This window comes from Myripristis murdjan, chromosome 5, assembly GCF_902150065.1.
Source record: "Myripristis murdjan chromosome 5, fMyrMur1.1, whole genome shotgun sequence".
Lineage (NCBI taxonomy): Eukaryota > Metazoa > Chordata > Actinopteri > Holocentriformes > Holocentridae > Myripristis > Myripristis murdjan.
The window spans coordinates 15,942,199-15,966,462 of NC_043984.1; the positions used below are offsets into that span (position 1 = coordinate 15,942,199).

The 24,264-nt window shown below is 42.8% G+C and overlaps 1 protein-coding gene across 2 annotated transcripts in view; it reads right to left on the reverse strand.

Moving 5' to 3' along the window:
• Positions 1–17,900, reverse strand: part of sema3fa (sema domain, immunoglobulin domain (Ig), short basic domain, secreted, (semaphorin) 3Fa) — a 56,247-nt gene extending 38,347 nt beyond the window's left edge. The window contains exons 1-2 of one of the 2 annotated variants that reach the window (XM_030051946.1): positions 17,605–17,900; positions 12,983–13,107 (exon numbers count right to left, since the gene is read on the reverse strand). In XM_030051946.1, the coding sequence (XP_029907806.1) occupies positions 12,983–13,094 (112 nt within the window). In that variant the 5' untranslated portion in view covers positions 13,095–13,107; positions 17,605–17,900. Of the gene's footprint in view, positions 1–12,982; positions 13,138–17,604 lie in introns of both variants that reach the window. The other variant, XM_030051945.1, reaches the window with a different exon arrangement.
• Between the last annotated feature and the right edge of the window lie 6,364 nt (positions 17,901–24,264).

Sequence of the window (24,264 nt, forward strand, 5' to 3'; positions counted from 1 at the left end):
GATGAATTAATCATGCAGAGATGCTTAATAGGACAGTGTAATCCGGCCACGGTAGTGAATAGGCAAATTTCACGCTGTGCAGTGTGCACCAATTTTATGTGGAACACTGTGTAATCAACAGTCTTGGGCTAATGGATCCCAAGCTATTTAATTTTCTAAAGGCGATTATATGTGAAGAAAGTATTGTTTAGGTCATAGATCTTCCCAACGTAAAAGAATGGTTTTTTGTTTCCTCTGTCTGCTTCTCAGCTAACAGGACCACATTAAAACTAGATCTGTCAGCCGTGGACGGTGGCTGTACAGCTGAGAAAAGTTAGTGCCCCAGTGTTGGAGACACATTTGTGCCAGGAGGTGTTGCTTGCTGGAAGCCTCCTGAGGGCTTCCATCATTGTAGTGTGGCTTAGCACATAGTCCAGGGGAACACATCAATTCACTAACACGAAATCCTACCGAACATGAAAGCACGGGATCATAGCCAAGCTTTCAGTGATGATTGTTTCAACATTTGTGCCAAGAAGAGGAAAAGTGAGAGAAATGAGAATGATGAGAGAGAGAGAGAGAGAGAGAGAGAGAGAGAGAGAGAGAGAGAGAGACGAGGCAGAAACAGAGATGCTTTTAGCATGAATGCAGTGCCAGTGTTGTGTGCCACTCCTCCTCCTCCGCTTCCCCTGGGACATGAATGAAGTAAATGAATGATGGACCCAGCCCACACAAACACCCCTCTTCTATTGAGACCGAGCAGTCCATTCACGGGGATGAGTGAGGCGTCGACACCAACAACAACAATAACAACAGCAACACAGGAGGCCCATGCTCCTATTTTTCATTCATACATATGTATGCAGTCAAACAGACACACACATACACACACATATGGCACAGATAGAGGGGCAACATTGCCAACATACCATTAGGAACACCTAGAGAGGGTTCCTGAGAACAGGGCCGACTAACAAAGCTGCAAGGCAAGGGGGAGTGCACAGGGTAGGTCTGGGGAAAATCTTGGCATCATGTCAATGCAACCGTCACAATAATCAGGGATGAGAGGCCATCTCCTCCCCTCACAATCAGCACATTATCAGCAGTACAGAAAACCCATCAGTGCGTGAACTCAGAAAACAAGGCCTTGATACCTCATGTTCCACCACATTCTCCCCTTCCTGTGCCACTCTGCTCCTCTCTGTTGTTCCTCCAGGACAGAGTGGGCTTAAGGGGTCCCAGCCCACACAGGAGTGATGTCAGAGGTCTAAGTCAATGGCTTTCAAAGTGGGGTCCGCGGAGAGCCCGGGAGTCCTTGAGGGACTTCCAAGAGGTCCTCAGCAAAATGAGGCATGGTTTTATTCCACTGTAATTCAATTCAGTAAAAACTGCTCTGATAGAAAAAAAAAGTATGAGTGATTATTTTAACCTCATGTTTTAATCTCTACTACTCTGCCACTTGCAATGTGGTCATGTTCATGACATCCAAACAATGTAATACTTAACACAATCCAAAATATCTTTAATCAGGGTCCATAAGGCAATTTCACTTCAAATGGAGGCCCACGATTTAATGAAAGTCATCTTCGGGGTTGGGAATTTTAAAACATTTTGAAAACCCCTGGTCTAAGAGGCACCCCGGTCTTCAAACTCACTCAAGTTACTGGCCTGGGGCCGTAACAGCGGTGGAATATGGGAAACACAAATCTAGTTGAATCTGACACTGAGGGCTTTACCATAAACCAAGCTTCCTAATGAATTTCACTGAAGCTCAGTTTTCATCAATTATACAAGCTGCAAACACAATAGTGCAGAAGTAAGAACAATTGGCGCCGAACACAGCAGCTGTTGTGTGCGGCTGACAACCCGCCATACAAAACACTTCACCCTTATATTTCATGTATGGATAGATATTCAAGGAAGTACACGTTATGCCAACATCTCACTCTGCATTAAAGATTGTGCTGAGGTGGAGAGGGCTGTAAAGGAAATGGTGAAATACAGCTCTCAAAGACGCAGGAGGAGAAAGAGGAATGTTCCGGCTTTTCTAATCCAACAGTGAGACACCACTATAGGAGCCTCCCACAGGATCATGGTCAGGCTCAACCACGGGCCTCATCTCTCCCATAATCACACAGACAGCTACTTGGTCCTCATCCAACACACACACACACACACACACACACACACACACACACACACACACACACACACACACACATACACACGGGCTTGATAAACTAAAATCTGAATCTCCAACACCTGTGTCTGACTGAAAAATCTCACAAGGTTGTGGGTGTTTGAGGTTGCCCAGCTTCTGTCTCAACATAAAAAACAACACCGACTGTTCATTTAGGAATGACAACAAAAGAAAGAAATAAGGCAAGAGTTCTCCATCGAGCTTTTCCATGCTGGTATATCTGTTCGCAACAGCACTCAGCGAAAAGAAATATTTGTACAAGTTCATTCTTTGGCATCCCACCATTTTGTATTGTCAGCGAATACATTTTTGGTTCAGACCGCACTTCAGGCCGCAGGCTGCCAAATGCTCTCTGATGCCAAATGATTCAAATCAGTCGCTCTGAGACAACTTGTGTGACAATTCATAAGTGTGAATAAAGTCAGGAGGTTTCATTGACTTTTTACGTGGGACCTTGCAGCGAGGGGAGGCATGTGCTGAGGCTGCCGTTGAGGCGCTTAACCGTGGACGCAGTCACAGCACTCACCAGCTGAGGTAAACCATCTCAACCAACACTCATACATAGCTAATGGGAAACAGACACACAATTTGTTCTAAGTACGCCTTCGTGCACCCACACTCCTCCCTCCTTCTCATCCTCCCGTCCCTCCATCTATCCACGGCCTGGCTGAGATAGCAAACCTGACACTGATGCCCTGTAGTCCATTAGCACCCTCACAGTCCTCTCCAAGTCTGCTTTATCGCTCCTTTCACATTTTCATCCACTCACCTTATCTTCCCTACAGACGCCACTTATACTCCCTCACTCGTCCTCTATGACTCTCTGTCTCTCTCTCTCTCTGTTTCTCTTCTCTACTTGCCCCCCTCCCCTCCACCCCGCCGACATGCTGCTGAAACAGGATGAGCACATCAGTTCAACATGTCCCTCTCTGTCCACAGGGAGTACCAGCCTGCAGCCACTCATGTCAAATTCATAGAACATTATTGTGATGGGGATGAAGAAAATCCCCTTAGACAGGCCATCTTCCTCCACCTGATGCCAACAATAGCTGCACAGCCAAACTATCCTCCCAGCTCCACTCCACTGCAACATTCACTATCGTTCTCCAGACATGCCTGTCATCACTGATAGGACAAGCCGAGCCCCTTCCTCTCTCCTCCTCGCTCGGTTTCTGTCTGACTCTGGGGAGAAAGCATATACCATTGACCTTGTTCACACGGTGGCCATTTTGAACACAATGGTGTGGGAAAATCTCTCTGGGGGAGCGAGGAGGCCAATAGCGCCCTACTGTTGTGTACAAAGATGAAGCATAAAAACATTTATCATTTCACAGTCCCCACTGAAAAACATTTTGGAAATGAATGGATCTGAAGTAAGCTTTGGATTACAATTTAGCAACTGGCCCAGGCTCTTTATGTTTGCTCAATGAATTTTATTCAAACTGAAAAAGCCCTATGTTCCCTCAATCCAACAGAAAAAGAATAATTTTCTTGTCTGTAAATAGCCAAGCTGTTGCCAGAGATACTCTCTAATTCAAATACACAACTGGCATTAGTGTTGGTATGAACATTAGCCACATAACATTAAATATTAGCAACATTTACAATACATAAGAGGAAAGTCCATATGACTGTCTTCTGGTATAAACACAAAAATGCATCATCAAATGGCACATATTAATGTAAATATATGACATTTTTCTGGGTTTGTGTGGGCTATGAAAAAAACAAGCTGATTAACTTCCACGGCCAAGTAGCTGTTGTGGTTGTTCCTTAAATTGCTGGCTAGTTTAATAACTGTTAGGTGTACATGAAGTCCTCACTTATGTGATGAAGTAACACTTCTGGTTTAAAATATGACAATTTTATAAGTTTCCCACCTTGGGTGTTCAAAATGGTCGTCATCCAAACAAGGTCAATGGCACTGCAGCAACAAGATCCCACCAATGACAGACAAATGGTAATGAATGATGGCTGTCTGGGTAAACAAGTTGAGAGGCGCCCTTGACCCCGTGTCTCCTTAATTTCAGCCGTGGCCGCTAACCTCTGAGGACTCCCACACCAGGGCCACATCTGGAGAGCGCGGTGGGCGGAGCTTGTCTCTGGGGAATCCAATCCTTCACTCTCTCACTCACAAAGCCATCCAACCCACCAACCCAACCCGCCCACACCCGGCAAATTTAACTTTACAAGATCCTATCGGATGTTTATCAGAGTTCATTGTTTCAGCAAATTCATATATTCCAGGGCCTCATTTGTCTTAACTAACTCTTCTCAGAGCTGGCTTATTTCTGGATTTTCTCTGAGCAGACGAGACAACAGACATCAGGGGAAATAAGCGCGAGGCTGTGATTGCATTCCACCTCTCCTCTGTGGAGAGAATCATTTGAACCCGATTTGGTTTTGTGAGGAGTGACAGGTAGATGCTGCTATGGCAACCAAACCAAAGCGGTGTCATATATAGCTCTTTACAGAAGCACTGCAAGCACGCGTTCGCACACACATGCATGTGTATGCACACACACGTCCACACCCACACCCACACACACCCACACACACACACACACACACACACAACACAGATACAGACACAAGTGCATGGACTTTAGAAGATGAATATTAAAAGATCCTCTCTCATTCTTCTCTGTCACTTTGATCTTAAGAAAATCACTTCTTGTAAAATCCATTATAATTTCACTCTCTCATTCTGTCTCTTAACCACAACAACCACCCCCCTCACACACACACCTCTTCTCTCCTCCTCTGTAGGTAGCACGGCTGATCACAGCCTGCATAATAATCTGCTTCTAATAACGATTAAAATCACATGCCTAGAAGAGGAGAATCTGTAAAGTGCATGGAAACAATTATAAAAGCTGCACAACTAATTAACCACATGCACGAGTCCTAACAAATGTACACCTGGACGTCAAATGCACTTCTGTGTCTCTTTAATCAGGAAAAAAAAATGACACCAGTCTGATGTACCACTGAGAGCTAACACTATTTTTATCCAGTCTGCCACATTTCGATCCAAAAAATTGGCTGCAGCGGGGAGCAAGAGATGTGGACACAGACAAACATGCCAGTGTGTACACCTACATGCACTGTCTCTCTCGCACGCTCACACTCACGCTTACTCCCACACACACTCACACATACACATACACATCCATCAAACTGTGTCTGTCTCTCACTCCCCGCTGAGTGTTGCCCCCCTTTACATGGCAGAGAGAGAGAGAGAGAGATGGCATAGGCTATTTATCAAGCCTGCCAAAGCATCCCCTATGTGAAGAAAACTATCATCTACATAATATGATATCATGCTAACTAAAAACACTTTACACAGTATATTTTGAAACCCGCGCTCTGGGAAACACATGAATGATATCCCTTGCTCCTTGTGGGTGATCGGAGTTGAAGGAAAAGCCAAAAAAATAAACCTTCTCTGGAGGCACGTATGATTGAAAACATAAAATTCATACAGGCGCATAAGGTCAGCGTCTTAAGACATTGTGCAATAACTGGAAATTATCCTGGGACGGACAAGGTGATGTGGAGGAAAAAGTGATAAAAGTAAAATGTGGACAAAAGGAGTAAATAAAAACTGAGTGTGAGACATTAAAAGAGATTATCTGTATAATGTATGAGGGGATTTGACATGATGAGCGGAGAACCATCTGCACCAACAGCTTTGCCCTGTGATGCCATTAACTCTTTCCCTCAGCTCCACCCTTTTCATGTTAAACAGTGCTCTCTCTGCGCCACACCATTGTGCCCACAAGGCCTACAGATCACAACTATGGGACGCATGTGAGACAAGCATCCTTTAGAACCAGTGTGCCCACTTTAGCCAAAAAACACTTCCAGTACTAACACTAGTCCCACTGTGACCCCACCTCCACGTTATTCTCAAGGAAACTAGACTGTTTGCTTGTTTTCATCTAGATCTCCCACTGGAAAATGTAATCTATGTACACATAAGGGATTTCCTTATATGGCATGTAAGTCCATATGAAAGATATTCAAATTTAGCACATGTTCATGAGCACACATTTCACATTTTACACGAAAACACATGTCAAACATATATTACATGCATCACACATGCAGTGTATGACCATATCAGGACAAAATGTTTTCATATCTGCACACACATATGGGTTCAACATATGGGAGATAGCATACACATATATCACTATTTCCAGAGGGAAATATATATGTTTGGTTCATATATGACGACATATGTACCTTATATGTGAACATTTCTCAGGTACAGGGGTGTAGCAGATTTCTGGGCTAATAATCTAGTGGCCTTGAGCACCCACTGCGCATTCCCCTCGGGAGCCTCCCTGCACCCAAACATCAGCCTGATGAGAAAGACAGGCTGATTATGAGAGGACGAGACGAGTCGATCTCTTTCCCTGTACAGATAATTAAATCTATGATTAAAATGCCTAATGGCTGAAGATTGGAATAATAAATAGCAGAGTGATTATGATTTCATTTGGATGTTGTGCATTTTTATCGCCGCAGGGGGAGATCCCAGCATGATTAACTGCTCAGTTAAGGGTCCAAGTTGCTGTCGCCTGCACAGAACAAATATTCAGTGTTGGAGTGAACCGTCTGCTTTTCATTTTCAATTGCTTTCACCGAGACGAAAAGTTGGTATGTGTATTTCTCTCTTTTAATCGGTGACTTCATTTAAGGATCCAGAGATTTATAGGGTGAAAAAGGACTGAAAACGGCTGTAAATATGGTGGACACACGTTATTTTCTTTCAAGCCAACCTAACACTGTACCTCTTGCACGTTTACAGAGCTGGGATGTGAAACCTTTCTCTGCCCTCAGAGGCATACTGTATGTCCACCCACACTTCCCTCATACCCCCCCCCCCCCCACCCCACCCCCCCGGCCCCCCCCCCCCCCCCCGTTCCCTTCTTGTTGTGCCCGCTGTGCACCCTCTCACCTGCTCTCAAGGAAAGTCTGGGCACTTCAGAGACCCCCTCCTCCCTCTTCCCCCTTTGAGTGCGCTAAAACAGTGTGGCCCTGCTGTGGGCGGCATACTGGGTGCTCTCCTCCCTTGACTCACGCTGCCAACCTCTTATCAACAAGCAAATAGAGAGGGTGTGAGAGTAAAGTAAGGGAGAGGAGGACGACGAGGCGGAGGAGGAGAGGGAGATAAAAAGAGAAAGAAACAGAGACAGGAAGGACACTATATTTAGCAGTGGAGCTGTCACCTTCTGTTTTTCTCTCCTGAATAATCACAGTTTGACAGCACATATCCTGCAGAGCAGAGGTTGCTGGGATGCACCCACCCCCCCTCTCCACCAACACCGTCTCTGGAGAGAAGGTAGCAAAGTATTGGAATAATAATTGCTGCAGGCTTGCGTGCCACAGCCACCACACATTATTCTGCTGAAGCCTTTTTCAGAGCCCTGACATTCTCTAATGGAGATAATGGGGGGGAAAGATGTAGGTCTGGACTACTGGCTGTTGCTGATGGGCACAGTGATGTATGAATCCTGCACACCAGGCAAGCAGAATGATCAAACAGCTCCTGAGTGTGTGTGAGTGTCCAGTCCAGCAATATGGCTGACACACAGCTATGGGAAAACGCCGTAACTGCATTCCATAATTTCTCAGATTGCTCATTTCTCCTGTCATGCATGCAGGACTGCACTTGAGTTGACGTTCTTCACTGAACTGTGTGACAACTATTTTACTCTAAATAGTACAGTATGTTGAAGTTGTAAGCTCACACAACTGGTAGGTAGTAGACTTTTTCATTTCTGCCTCAAAATTGGAGTCCTCTCTTACCTTGAAAATGAGGACAACTCAACTGCCTCCTCTGTGACTGATGAAGGAAACTAACGCTGATGTCCAATGTGCTGTCATCCTTTGGCTCAGTGAAATCAAAGTAATGGGACAACTTCCACCTGGACAAACTACGCTCAAGTTTTCTGGCATTCATCATCTCAGCCAGTTTCAGCTGGAAGGTCCATGACTGCTGAACACAAAACATGGGATGTTGATGGCAGAAATATAGCGGGTTTTGAATTATTCAGTTTCAAAGTGATATTTACAATGGGGTTGAGACAAAACCAATCACTTAGTTTTGATCACTAACATTATTGCTTAAGTGGTAATATGTTTACACACCTCTTTAGTGGTAAAATAATGGCTTGATTTGCCTGAAGAATGCTATGGGAGGGGAGAAAGGAGTCCAATATGTTGATGCAATAGGCAGTGAGAGTTATGAACTGATTCTACTATGGAGCACAAGAAAATGTATCCATTATTTAAAAGATACCAAGGTGGAAAAAGTCTTTTCACACCACTGTACAAAAAGGTCTCGTAACATCTCTTGTAATGCATGAACATAACATAGCGTTATGTGTAATGTAGCTGCATCTGCGGTCTGATGATTTGGCTAATTAATGACATTAACTTTGAGCTGAACAGCAAGGTGGCTTTCTGGGTTATAAGAACGATGTAATCGCAGACTGAGAGATGCCAACTCCCAAGTGGTTAGGCAATTACAACAGCCATCAGGGGCTTGCTTTCACGCAGCCCGTTCACCTTTTGTTCAAGGGAGACAGATCAAGAGTCTTGAAGCAGCTTTGTGTGTGTTTAAATGGCGGCCGGAGCGGCAGGGCAAGAGGCTTGGCTGCCAGGTATGTCTGGACTTCACTGGCCAGACTGAGGAGACACCCTGGGTAGGTAGGAGTCAACGTTGGCAGACAGGTTCACAGTGGATAAGCTTTCAGCAGCTCATTGATTGCTGAGACTCTCGGTGTGGCGTGGTGGGCAAGGCTTGGCTGAAGCACTTAGTTCTGTCTCCGATGTCACAATTATATAAGAACCAGGCGGCCTGGGAGAGATGTGAGGAGATAAACTTTTCCTTGGCATGTCTCTAATAATCTGTGCTCTCTCTCTCTCTCTCTGTTTCTCTCTCTCTCTCTCTCTCATAGACATGCACACAGACGCTTGCATTGCTATATCACTTACTCTTTCACAAGAGAAGTCAAACAGGCAGCAGTAACATCAACTGCATACACAGACTTCACATTGATATAACTTATGAAGAGACGGCTCCTCCCAACATCTTCTAAAGTGTACATGTCTGCCTATAGAAGCTTAATCTACAGTGAGAGATGAGGTCTATTGTTGCAGTGGTAAAAATAGAAGTAGGAGTTAAGTTCAAACTTAGTAGCAGCCTGATTATTCACAGAATAAAGAGGCAGAAGACATCTTGCCAGTTCTGATCTTTTTTTTTCTAATATATTTAACCCTGAAAGCATCAGGAGAGGTGAGCCAATAGTGAACTCTTGGCAGAGCACATGGTAATCATGTATGTGTAAAAAAGATGAAAAAAAAAAACACTAAAAAGATTGCTAGGGAGAAAGTGATAGAGAGCAGAAACTGAAGCAACCTTAAGACTCTTTCAGAGAAATAGTCCAATTACAGGGAATGTCTGGTTTAGTCTTTCCTCTTCAGGCTTTCTTCCCAGCCAAGCTTGTACCCAGGTGTTTAACCCTGAACTAAAGGCAGAATGAAAACAAAGTTAAACACTTTCGAATGTGACTGAAGATCAGCATAACAAGCTATTACTTGTTAATATGCTCACATTCTCCCACAGTGTGGGGCAGTTAACCTCGGGTGTGACTGGCTCCTGTTTGAAGGGTCACAACCTCCCAGAGCCCCACGCCCTAAAATAGCATGTGATTATAGACCTTGTTTGAAAGTAAATATAGGAGTTCTCGGCGGTCAGCCCCACCATTCAGTCTGTATTTTAAAATAATACACTCAATCACGCAAATATGGTGCTTTGTTTTTGTTTTAGCACTGCAGCACCATCGCTGCACCATCTCTCTGTCCGTGATGGATCTGTTCTTTGAAAACCCAGGTTATCTTGATAATCCGTCATACATCGCTGAGTTAATGTGCTGATGAAAAAGGGCGTACTGTTGAACGTACCATACATGTATACATATGTGTATTGCATTCCACTTTTCCCGAAAAATGCACAGTCTATACTTTTGAGAGATGAATGGCTGCCTGGTGTATCGCGCAGCATGTGCCTGCGCTATTTCTCAACTTGTTTTCTAGATGATCTATCTTCACGAGCTTTGAATGGACATTCCTTTGCTCTCGTCCGCTGTTTGCCCTCTTGGTGCTTATCACTGCTAATAACTCAGCCTGGCGCTAACACACTCAATAGCTGCTTTATGAACCTTAGTAGACAGAAAGATCAACTTCTACCCTTCAGTTTATGATGTCCTCCAATAAACCTGGTAGTAAACATTTACCCAAGGCTATTAAAGTATAAACACATCTGGATTGTTTTAAAGGGGTTTGCTTCCTCTGATCATTAAATCAATGAGAATGATGAAGCAACTTATACCAAGAAAGGTCTATAAATACATGACTTACATAAATATAAAATATAAGCAAAATACCACAGCACGGGCTTTCGTGCAGGAAATTAAACCTGAGCTGTTATGCCACAGTGATATGATGTGGTGACTAGCATGTGATGTGATTTTCTCATTTGGTCATCTTTTAGTATGTAAATCCTTAAGCTTTTAGTCATGCAGTGTAGGGCTTTTCTTGGCTCGGGAGAACATGACATAAGATAAAGGATATAAAACCCTTAGATCAAAATAGACACATTTGAAACGAGGGGATTTTAAATGGCAGTGAAAACTAATCTGATGCCTCAGAAATGATAGAACTTCTTATTAAGACAGAGCCATGCTGACAAATGGAGTATTAGTGATGCGAGTGTTCACACGGTAGATGGATAAGGTACGACCTGTATGTGACCTCTTTCCTTTTAAAATGAATTTATTCTATCAATCCCTAGTGCGCCTGTGTGTGTGGTAGGGGTGGGTGTGTGACCTTTTGTCTGTTTTTTAAGTTGTCATCCTCTTTGTTATTGGAGGGCAAGGATTAAAAAAGCTAAGACAAAGTCTAGGCTCTCTTGCGGCCAATGTTTGGCTGTCAGCCTACAGCAGCTAAATCTACTCAACTAGCTTTACAATATTTAAATAACCAGATAACACTGACATTGTGTAGCCTTTTGGCATGGTTTTACATACCAAAAAATATTGTATCAGCTGCTACATTTGGCATCACTATGGTTACTCATGGAAATGCATGCATGGCCCCAAAGGGTGGTGGGGTTGTGTTTTCTTTCACTATCAGCTTTAAAATACTCAGTTAAAACAAAACAAAACAAAAAAAAAAAAAACAGCTGAATTATATTTTCAAGAGGTATTTGATGAAATCCAGCCAAACCTTTATGCCAGCACTATTATTATGAAACTAATTATTTGGGCAAGCATGCCGACCCATTAAAAAAAAAAAAAAAAAAAAATCAATAAAGGCACATTTAAGAGCAATTCCCAGCAGCACAGTGCAAAACTAACACAATTAGGAAATGCGGAAAGGAAAAGCTTGTGTTAAATTCTAGTGGCCAACTATCTGGAGTTGCTCTGTGAGGCATAAAGCAGCCTCTAAAACCAATTAAAGACAAAAAGGAACTCAATTAAAAGAAATAGAAAATAAATGGACAATTTTCTACCAAGCAAATGTGAGACCAGCAGACTGTGAAATCCAAAATCCAATTTGACTAGCAAGAGAGGGAGAGAGAGAGAGAGAGAGAGAGAGAGAGAGAGAGAGAGAGAGAGAGAGAGAGAGAGAGAGAGAGAGAGAGAACCAACAGGTAAGTGAAAAATAGCTGAGGAAAGGGAGAGATTAAGAGAGGGCAAGTATTCATTCTCATTGCCAAAGCCCATGAACTCAAAGGTTTAGAATTTCAGCTCATATCCTCATCAGCATAACAATAAACAGCCTCTGACATGAAAACATAAAAAAGCCAAATTAGGACAGATAATTAATTAAATTGCAGGTATTTCAGATACTCCAGGCCCTTCTATATATGTTACATTTTCACAGATGTAACAGCAACTGCGTTTGACACATCATGCACATATAATGTAACCATGAGTCACCTCAACTATGTTGTAATTTGCAGAGAAACCTCAGGACGGCTCCAATTCAGTGTTCGTGTTCTGCCACACTGTAAGCGTGGGGCAGAGATGTGAAGTGTCATCATGTGAGAGGACAGGAATTTGAGCTCATCAGAGGCTTTAATAAAGGCTCCACTGCTTTGAGCTGCACTGGCAGGTAAAACTCATGACGGTTAAATCTACATTGGAATGACAAGGCACTGGAGGCAGCACCACCGAGACCTATTTTAAAGGGACAGTTCAACACACACAGGGTCTCATGTGGCACTGAGAAACATTCATAACATGCTGGACGAGCGCCCTGAGCATGTGCCCAGCCAAGTGTTAAATCTGACTTGATTTCAGAAGGGGGCCGAGGTCGGACAAAGCCCTGTTTGGGGAACTAATAGCAGCCAGACGCTTAAATGAAGACATATTCTCTGGCTGTGAATAGCAGGGACAATCAGCAGCACCTCTCGTCATCCCGCTCAACACTCCCCTCTCACCAGCAGACAATCAAACTCTCTGTCGGGCAGTGAGGAGGCACAGTTCAAGCTTGCCAAACCATGGATTTAGTTGGCACTGACATTTTTTCCAATTATCCCAAAAGACAAAAAAAAAAAAAAAAAAAAAAAAAAAGACAAAAAAACAGACAGAAGTTACACATAGCTGTAATCAAATCTATATATCCTTAAAGCCGTAGAGACTGATGTAGAGCTGCTGAAAACCACATAAACTAGGTCACAGGCACAGGGCGGTCTGCGGTTTGAGTGTGACAGCGCCTTACCTTTGAAGGAAAGGAAGACCCGGGGAGCAGAGAGGGGCTCGTTGGAGGGGGGCAGCGCCCCTGATGACAAGGCCAGCAGGGCCAGCAGCCAGCACAGTCTGTCCCACAACATTGTCCCTCTGTCTCTGAAACAGATGAGATGGAGAGTCCAGGAGCTGAGGGACAGAAGGATGAGGAGGGCCATCACAACTACAGACAACACACACAAATGACAGACCACCCCACATGCAACATCTGACTCCCAGTCACTGTCTGCACAACTGATCACTGCAACATTTAAAAATGGTGCTAAGTGTGTTAAATAGAGTAGTTTCATCATTGTTACAACTGCTGACCTTGACAACATTCAACACTCACAAGGTAGAAAGTCAAACAGTGACCAGACACTGAGCAGTATGACGTCCCAGACACTGTGTTAATATTTGGATCATTTTATGCGTTTGTTGTGAATAATTAATCATCATAATCATAATTACAAGGATTAACTAGACTTTATAAAGTTTCTGAAGAAACTTTGATGTGCTTGCCTTGCGAGCGCCTGGACATGCGCTAAATCAGCAGCCCTGTGCTGTTTGTGGGCTGTGTAGTGTTGTGGCTCTTGCCCAGGCGGGGAGTTGAACCCTGGTCTCCTGCATGGCAGGCAGAGACACTATCCACTGTGCCACTGGGGCTTGTGTGGGCGGAGCCAGAGATGAGGCTCTATGAAGCACACAGCATGAGTGACAGTGCTGCTTCTGTGAAAAATCACCTAAACGTAGTGGTCAAACTACTGCTTTGTTCTCAATGACAGTAAGTCCGAGCAGAAAATAAAAGGTATCATGAGAAAGGCAAGGCTTTGGGCTTTCAAACTGTGTCAAAATTATTTTCCAACTCCCAAAAATGCCCACCTTAGAACGAGTTGGAAAAGTGTGTCATTCTGCTTCTCTCCCGAGACTTTGCATTCCAGATATAATGGGAGTCTATGGGGGAGAGAGCTGGCACTCCTGCCTCGTTAAGGGTCACAGTTTAAAAAGTTGAAGCTACTTTGCTTTTGTATTTGCATTTTTCAAAGCACAACTAGTTTTCCTACTACTTTCCAAAAAATTATGCATGTGGAGTGAAAATTGTGGCCAGGAGAGCAAGTTAAAGACAAAAGTTTTAGGCGAATTTTCAGGGCTGCTCCACTCTAGCCCTCAGGAATGCCACTCTAGCTCACGCAATACACACTCATTCAAAAGTCAGAGGCGGCTCAAAAATAACTCCAAACTTAAACTGTGTTTTATGCCAAACTAAAACAGACATGAAAAATTGAAGATGACACACATAAAGTTGAACATCTGCTGAGTCATTTAATTTTTGAATGGAGTCTGTGGGCCAAAGAATGAGGGAGCTGTGAGGCTTTGAAAATGCATGAGTGTCTGCCGATTTCCCATTCTTTTTCTATGAGGGCAAAATCGCGATTTTAAAATTGAATTATGAGAAATCGCAAGGTCCGATCGGTTTGAAAATTGACACACCTCTTCTTCTCCACAAGACGCACATTTTTCGTATTTGGTGCGTGGACGCAGGTCCAAAGCTCTGGGCCCTGGAGCCTTCTGAAGTTTTGGCCATTCATTTCGGATGGCTGGAATTTTCAGGAAAATTGGAATTTTGAGAATTCTGTGAGTCAGATTCCTTATAAAAGTAATAGCACACCTCTCCCAATGGGGCCGCACATTTTCCCAATTCATTGTGTGGGCCTAAAACCAAAGCTGTAGGAGGAGTAGCGCGCCGAAAAAGAGTGGAATAATAAAATATAATAATAAAAACTAGACTTTATAAAGTTTCTGAAGAAACTTTGATGTGCTTGCCTTGCAACCGCCTGGACATGTGCTAAAATCAGCAGCCCTATGCTGTTTGTGGGTTGTGTAGTGTTGTGGCTCTTGCCCAGGCGGGGAGTTGAACCCTGGTCTCCTGCATGGCAGGCAGAGACACTATCCACTGTGCCACTGGGGCTTGTGTGGGCGGAGCCAGAAATGAGGCTCTATGAAGCACACAGCATGAGTGATAGTGCTGCTTCTGTGAAAAATCACCTAAAAGTAGTGGTCAAACTACTGCTTTTTTGTCAATGACAGTAAGTCCGAGCAGAAAATAAAAGGTACCATGAGAAAGGCAAGGCTTTGGGCTTTCAAACTGTGTCAAAATTATTTTCCAACTCCCAAAAATGCCCACCTTAGAGCGAGTTGGAAAAGTGTGTCCTTCTGCTTCTCTCCTGAGACTTTGCATTCCAGATATAATGGGAGTCTATGGGGGAGAGAGCTGGCACTCCTGCCTCGTTAAGGGTCACAGTTTAAAAAGTTGAAGCTACTTTGCTTTTGTATTTACATTTTTCAAAGCACAACTAGTTTTCCTACTACTTTCCAAAAAATTATGCATGTGGAGTGAAAATTGTGGCCAGGAGAGCAAGTTAAAGACAAAAGTTTTAGGCGAATTTTAAGGGCTGCTCCACTCTAGCCGCTCAGGAATGCCACTCTAGCTCACTCCATTAGTGTGTATTGCGTTTGGAATTCCGACTTCAAACTGGAATTGTGGAAAAACGGAAAGTCTGATCGGTTTGAAAATTGAAACACTGATTCTTCTCCATAAGACGCACCTTTTTCGTATTTGGTGCGTGGATGCAGGTCCAAAGCTCTGGGCCCTGGAGCCTTCCAAAGTTTTGTCCATTCATTTCCTATGGCCGAAATTTTCAGAAAAATTGGAATTTTGAGAATTCCGTGAGTCGGATTCCTTATAAAAGTAATAGCACACTTCTCCCAATGGGGCCGCACATTTTCCCAATTCATTGTGTGGGTCTAAAATGAAAGCTGTAGGAGGAGTAGCGCGCCGAAGGATTTGCAGAAAAATAAACTATAATAATAAAAAGAAAAATAATAAGTATGCAAGATAATAAGATGTGTTGCCTTTTCAAGGCAAGCACATAATAAGAAATATGCAAGATAATAAGATGTGTTGCCTTTTCAAGGCAAGCACATAAAAACTAATGTGTGCAGCTCCTTTATATAATATGTAAGTATTATGAGCCAGGTACATTAACCTTAGCTGTAAAAGGGCTGTAAAAAAAAAAAAAAAAAAAAAAAAAAAAAAAAAAGGGGTGGGGGGGGGGGGGGGGGGGGGTTGCGGGCCATAGAAAACTCACGCAGGGTAGAATTTAGTTTTCACAGCAGATGCTTTACGCTATTATTGCTGGCATCCTGTGACGAACCGCCATCTCATTATAATAGTCCCTAAACGACCGTAGTTATTCTTGCTGGCATTTTCTTCTTTGTGCTACAAGGCAGCGCTTCTCTGAATGAACGGAAGCCCCAGCGCTGGTCGCTGCGCCTCGCCACGCTCCCCGGATCCTCACGCCCAGTGCTTTCCATAAATAGTGAGTCAAAATGCATTTGTGAAAGCAGCAAATAACTGGTCCAGTCGAGTGTGAATCGTGTTACTTAGTACTTACACAGTCATCGCTAGCCATTAAGAGCGAGACAGGTTGATTTTACAGATTGCCTGTTCTATCTTGAGAAGCTTCTTGCGCCTGGCGCGCATTAACCAGTGTGCACAAATTAAAGCCAAAGAGGCGCATCTATCTCTAAGTCTACAGCCTACAAAGACGCTTGAACCCTAATAAAATGATATAATCAACACTGGACTTTCCAAGTTTATCAGCGGAGACAAAGTGAAATGGCCTCTTTGAAACTCCCCTGCAAAACTTTGTCTTTACGGGGAAATTATCTGAGTTTATTTGTCGGGTTCTGAGACATTAAAAATGACCTTGTTTTACAATAACCACCCTGCATAGCACAGCTTTACTTGTAAAGGTGGATCAACAGGGTACGGGGTCAAACAGACACTCTGTGTCTTAAGATCAAGTTCCGTATTAAGCCCCGAAGCCAGACCAAACTCCAAAGTAAACCAATAACCAAAATTAAGCGTGACTGGGCTTTAAATTACAGGAGCATGCATGAACCATGGCTCATTTACCTGAGACGGTGAATCGTAAAAGTGGGCTATTACTCAGTAGAAAGTGATAGGCTGGTAAGATCATGGTCTGAAACTACATCATCACACTAAAACTTTTAGTAACCTCAAAATTTATGTGCATCCGACATGCGCGCGCGCTCTCTCTCTCTCTCTCTCTCACACACACACACACACACACACACACACACACACACACACGCACGCACGCACACTTAGGAGAAAAGAGAAACCATTGCTCTTGCATTGTTCGAAATACTAATAATAATAAATGACCCTATTAATAAAGCAAAACCTGGTTTGTTTAGGACGCATCTCAAGCACAATAAAATAAGAGATTAAAAAAAAATAATAATAATACAAACTGCTAGGCTATTCAAAAGTCCGACTCAGTGTCAATGCTTTCAGTTAGGCTAAGCCAATGGAAAGCATCCAAAACAAAATTATTTAAGCATTTTATTTCTAACTTAAAAAACAAAAAACAATATTTATCATAGGCCAGTACAGTGCAGTGTACAAGCAACACGGGCATTGCTCGACTCCAGCAGCGAGTGTGGCTTCCCATTGTTTCATTAGCTTGTCTCAATAAAAAAAAAAAATGAAATGACTGGCATCAAAATATGAGCAGATTTACGACCTACCTTTCAGTTATGTCCACTGAGTATTTCGTTTATACTGGTCAACATTTAGAAACCATTCATCCGGATCCTCTGAGCCCCTCTGTCCGCACACTACAATATCAATGTATCCGCCGCAGATCACGCACGATTATCCAAGAGCCAAACAAAGCTCGGATTTAAACTAACATGACACAACCACCTTAACTTGAAGAAATCTCTAACTACCACCAACAAACAGTGTATTCCCCGCACGAAGTTAGGTTAGAACAAAGAGTTGTTCCTTGAGATGACAGAAGTGCTGGAGGTGGTGCTGTGCGCAGCGGCGCTCAAGTCTGTAGTGAAGGGAAGCGGCTTCTGCAGGTGGATAAGCTGAGGCTCCCGGCAGGAGACACACCCATGGGGAGGGAACTTACCTTAGCATCCGAGGGGCTCCGTCCCGACCCTGATTTTATCTACTCACAGCACAGGTGGGCTTAGGTACCTTTAATATAACGGAAAGCATGCAAACAGTAACAATTGCAAGTTTTTTTTTTTTTTATCTTTGTCAGCATAGACGAAAAGTTGTAAAGCAAGCGAAGTCATGCAGACAAAATCATTTTTTTCTACTGAATTGAGATGAACCATTTTATTTTTATTTATGTATTTATTCGTGTTTAAACGATTGAAAATGCACATGCAGATTGCAAAATGACAAGCTGAACTTGTGGTAATGTGATCATTTTTGGAGGGGGAAGCCAGTGAAAGATGCTTGGTCAGTTTTGGCTGCACCACTGTTTCTTTCCCTTTAAGCACTATTGCTGACACAGTTCATGGATTCACTCTTATGTGTCTGTGAAAGCACACATCTATTCTCCAGTACTCAGCAAAAAAAAATCACTAATTTCACAGCCATGCAAACTGGATTCAAACTCTGCAACAATAATTGTGGTAAGCTCACAAGCTGAGGTTGGGCTGAATGCAGACAGAAGGGTGACGTTCAATTTAGAGAGTGGGCTGTTCTCTGGAATCAAGCCCAGAGGAAGCTTTCCTTACCCGGCTGTTCCAGTACCAAAAAAAGAGGGCTCAGGTCATTTCACAACTTGATTAGCCTGTGACTGCCAGCTACTGGTTTTTATTTGGTGGCTGGGGCCAAGAGAGATGAGTGGTGAGAAGCATCCAGATGCCAGGTCTGGTTAGGAGAGCCAAACAATTGTTCAATATCTGCTGGTTTTGGCAGTCACACCCAGAATGAGAGCCTGCATGCTTTTTGAATGAAGTATGAATCACTTGCTATATTTTGTTGCCGACTGCAGAGAAGAATGAAAATCGAGTAGACCGTGATGAGGAATAAAAAGAGATGTTTTAATTTGTCTGCTATATCTTCAATACAGCAGGAATGTGGGTGTGAATCTTGCCTCACAAAGGAAACTGTTGAAAAATACCGAGATGCAGATAAGGTAGATTTCCTTCAACACCTGGACCATGAGGATCCTTGCCTCTCTGGGACTTTAAAGCACAGATAGGCATCTGATATGCATAGGCAGAGTGAGCCTTAAATCTTTTAATCTCACTCTATCCCTCCACTGATCGCTCTGGCTTATTTTGCCTCTTATGCAGTCAGTGCAGCTGACAGTCAGAGTGCATGCTTATTATTCCATAAATGCTAAACAGATTAAGTTGCATACAGTTTTGCAGCCATTACAGCAGAAGAAATGTATCAAATGAGTTAGAAATAATTAACGCATATCATTCCTTTCATTTCACTATACAGTATGTGTCGAGAAAATTTGACTGATAGCTGTGTCTGCTGTGTTAATGTTAGTACAATTGCCAAGAAATTGTCACACTGATAAATAATGCAAACTAACACACTAATGCAACATAGACTGGATGTTAATGTCACTGGAATTTGCATATGTCACGTTGGTGTGGTAGTTATGACTTCAGGTTAATTCAATATTTATATTTCACAGTGCTATGTGGCCCTTAAAAACATTGTGATGCTTAAAATAAGAAACAAATGTGTCAGTGGGACAAGACAATCCGTCTTATTTCCAGTGCACTTTCACTTGTTTCAGGATTATCATACATATGTTGAAATATGTTGATTATCATAAATATGTTGAAACAAGGGAGAATAAAGCAGATCAACTCTCTATGATCAAGAAAATGACACTTTATTTAAAATTATTCTGGAAATAAATTGCTGATTTTTTTCACTTGTTTGAAGAATAAAAAAAAACAAGATTTTAATGTGACTAAACGACTTGTTAAGAAGATTTTTTTTTTATATAGTGTTTGCCTTACCATATATTTTACTCATAACTTATCATGGACACGTGAAAAGAAAATGTAACTGTGCTTAGCAACTTGTTCCAAGCTTCATGTCAGGATGAATAAATCTTATGTGTAAGTCAGGCAGATTTATAACACATCATGCTGCTCTAGTCAGAAAGCCAGTGGATCTTTGGTTGTGATTGTGAGCTTTCTTTCTTTTATGGGCTATCCTCGAAAGAAAAAAAAAAAAACAATTATATCATTAGTCTATAGAACAGAGTGGGCCTCCCTGTGTGACTCTATGCTTTGATATTCATAGCAGAGAAGGGAGAGTTCAGCATTTGCCATTAAAAGTTTTAAATTTCCCTTGATAGCAGCAAAGAGGTCTGGGAAACAATTACCCCACACCCATGAGCTCGCCCACAGGAGGCACAGGATATTGATATTTTCCAGTTAATTTGAATTTTGTGAACACGGATGATCTTGAGAAATCATCAAATCTGCTTGCTCTCTGTCCCCCACAGACACACACCGGGAAGCACACTCATCGAGAAATGGAGTAGCTTAGGTAGACGTGTGTGTTTAGACTGTGGTTCGCATATAAGAATTTCTATGATGTAAAGATCAAAATCCCCCCCAAAATTATCAACACTTCACATAGAGGAAAATCCAATCAACCACCATGAAAAAATGTGCAGATTAGCCAAGTTTAAATGCACCACCACTGTATCCTTGCTGAGACATCTCTTTTTGTTAGCCATATCTCCCTTCCCTCTTTTCTCCTGTTCCTCCCTCTGTCTTGTGGCCAACAGCTGTATGTCGTTCCCTATATTTCTTTTTAATCAACAATATTATTTCCATCTTCAAGCCACTGGCGGCCTCGCCATCTGTCACTTGCGTGAGACAAGAGGAGAGTAATTACTGAATCCTGGATTTGAGGAGTGCCTGCCTTCATAAAAGTCCCTCATGCTTTCCAGTTTTTTCTCTGTGGGGTTGCGTTTTTCGGCAGCTATTTGAGAGGTGAAATTCGCAAAGATAATGTTGAAACCTAAGATCACCACTGGGTGCCAGACCACAGGGGCAGAGCTCCATCGACGCTGTTGATCATTTAGTGGAATTTTGTGAAAGCTGACGTCAAGCCTTTTGTTCTGGATAGGAAGTGCTGAGGAGACGCCAGGTTTGAGTCTCTGTTTGAGAATTGCTGGGTGGGGGAACTTTCTACCTTCTCTCAAGAAGTTTTATGTTTGCTTGAGATATTACGTCACTTTGTCTCAAATGTTTCACTTCTATCAGCCAGACAAAACCTGCCAGTGTTAACAAGGCAAGTTTGTGTCAAGTTGAGCACATCTATTTAAAATGCTGTCATTTTCCCGGAGGACCGGGAGGTAACATTGAATTCATCAATTACTTTAAGAGATTCACTCTTTCTGAGCGTTCAGAAGATTGCTCAAAGGCAGGCGTGTATCCTGTTGTTATCCAGAGCTGCTCTGTAACAAGCAAATAATGCGCTGCTAGACTAACATTTATGGAAATTACCCTGCGCTCTTATTGGCGATTTTCAAGTGCCAGGGGGAATACAAATCCTGGAAGCAGCCAGGCGAGGGTTACTCTCCCATATGAGTTTCATTACATTTGATGAATTTTCCTCTGACCTTTTGCCATCAATGCCAATGACTTTACCAGCCATGGAAGGTAATTTTTAACAGGCTGTGACAACCTTAACCTCTATCTGTTGGCTCTGCCACACGATGGGGAGGTAATTAACAGCTGTTCATTACTGATGAGGTGAAGAAACAAGTGCACTCACACACTGTTGTGCACATCTGCAGCCCCCGCCACACACACACACACATAAATGGCGTGGACAGATGTGAGTGCACACACATACACAAATGACGGCGCACAGTGCAGCAGAAACACACACACACACACACACACAGAGCCACGCATGCAGTGACACACGGCATTGCCCTCAGCGCTCTCTGAGGGACACATCATTTGTGTAGAATTTAATGAGGGAGCATGTACTCATCCCTCAACCTCACCAGGAGAGCTGTTACCTTTTGGTGTGATAAGATATTAAAAATTCACACTCTTTCTGCAGCGCTTTGACTAGTATGGCAGCACGCTCATTAGCATTTAAATGGGAAAAAGATAACGCTGCACTTCGCAGAGTCATACCTCCATCACAAAGCTGGCAGACACAGAAGAAAACTTGAATGCGGCCTCGAAAACTTGAGCTGTTTTTAGAAAACAGGGCAGAAAATAGATTGAGCTTTTACACTTATTAACTCTTACAAAACCCATCAACTAATTTAGGGATTAAATTAAGACTACTCACCTTGCAGCAATCTTGTAGCATGTTGCAGCGTATGGCAATAATGCAGTGAATGTTTGGTATGTTGCTGTTATGGTGTCGGTCATGTCATGTGTAACCCAGGAAGTAGCCAGGGAACAACTTCTTCATTACTTTGGAGTGCACTGCTATTTTTTTCAGTGCATATGACAATAAATGACTTGCCTGGACTCCTGCCTGTTTTTTAAAATGTTTTACAGGGAAGGATAGTGTCATGAACTCCGCTCAGAGCAGCTTAAGGGAAAACTCCCCCAGTTTGGCCTTGATTTGTAAAAAGTCTGCCCTGCTTCTAAAAATCCAAGTCTGATGTCATGAAGTGACAAATCCTGGAGCGCTTGTGTACAGAGTGAATGGGACGGGTTTTTTTTTCTTAAATCCTGTGACAGCACTCACAATGATTTGCCAAGAATTAGGGCATATTTTCCTGGTCATTCTCCGGTTCAACAGTGAAATAAAATCACTTGAATGTAAATATGCTGAGCCCATGCAGTCATTGCCGTTGTCAAGTTTTGTCCCTTGATGATATTACAGATCAGGGCCATGATTCTCTGGTTTCTTGCAAATTTCTTGTATTAATAAATGTGAATATTGCAATAATACAATGGAGAACAGGCTTATGTTTGCCTATTGGGAATCTACAAAAACGTTTTGTTTGTTTGTTTGTTCCCATTCAAGCCAAATTTCTGATCTGTCATGGTGCTACGAATGTTGACTCTACCTTTAGCTGCATGTCCAGAGACTGGAGCAGAAAGATAATGCAAATAAATATGGAGGCTACTGTAATGCTATCTCTTGCCAGTTTATAAGTAGCTCGCAGGCAGCCAAATCTATTCTGTGTGTATCTCTGGTGAAATCTGTAAACACTTTTTCTCAGAGGTACAGTTAATTTATTTGTTTCAAACACTCACACACAATATGCCATCCCATGGACAGAGCAGTACAATAGAGCATTATAAAGCAGTACTCTTTAAGGATTAGTGGCACCAAAGTCCTTAACCCCTGTTTATGCATATTTCTCACATTTAGATCTCACCGGCTGATCATCATTTTTCTGGTGGTATTTGTTCCTCTGCCCCTTTGTCACCGAAGCCGACTATGACTCAGCTGGAGCTTTGCAGGGTTAAAATGGGACAGCTGCCTTTTTTAAAATGACACAACTTTGTCTCTTTGTATCTGGCTCACATGTCTCCTGCCTGGGAACGCAGGGAAGAGGGCAGCTGTGGTGGGATGATTTGGTATGAATTAGAAGCTGTTTCCGAACAGGCTCCAGAGGGTCTGATCCTGTCCCCTGCTTGTCTGGTGGATTCCCTCACCAGTATCAACCAGAGGAGCACATGCCATTATATCAGATCAGCATTTTCTTGTTTTACAGTAAAATGTGCACCAAACTAACAACGGTTTTATATTTAGTGCAACGTCTTAGTTCAAGGATCTCAGCCGTGCTACCTGTGGTTGTGGGGCTTTTGTAATAGTTTTCCCATAGAGCGTTCTTGGCGAGGCCGTCGTGAGTGCACAATCTGTCAGTGTCATTCTTCATCATCATCCAACCACAGCTCTCTGGCCTGAGGGGGAGGCTGAGGGCAGCCAGAGGAAATGACTGTGCTTTTGTTTTACGCTGCACTCTTCGGGCAGGAAGTGGTCAACTCTTGTAGTTTCAAGTCAATCTAATGTAGTTTGCGATCTAGTGGGCGATAACATAGGGTTTTTACTGCCATTTTTTCTGTTATTAGTACAAAATGAAAAGAAAACCTTTTCAATGTATACACAACTTCATTGCTGCGTTTTTTTTTTCATCTGATGGCTGCAATGTGTTTATTATTTAGTATCCCACTGAACGGCTGTAAGAAAGGAAATATCATCTTACAGGACAACTGGACTGTAAAAATACAGTTGCACCGCAAAGTACATGTTGATGATGGTAATAATCATGATGATGATGATGATTGTTATTACCCTATAAGTTTAAGAGCCCTGGTGGCAGAGGCCTGGTCACCTTGTGTTTTCAATCTCATTGTGGATTTGCTGCCAAGAGTGGGGACCTCAGGCTGTGCTTCGACTTGCACGGCGTT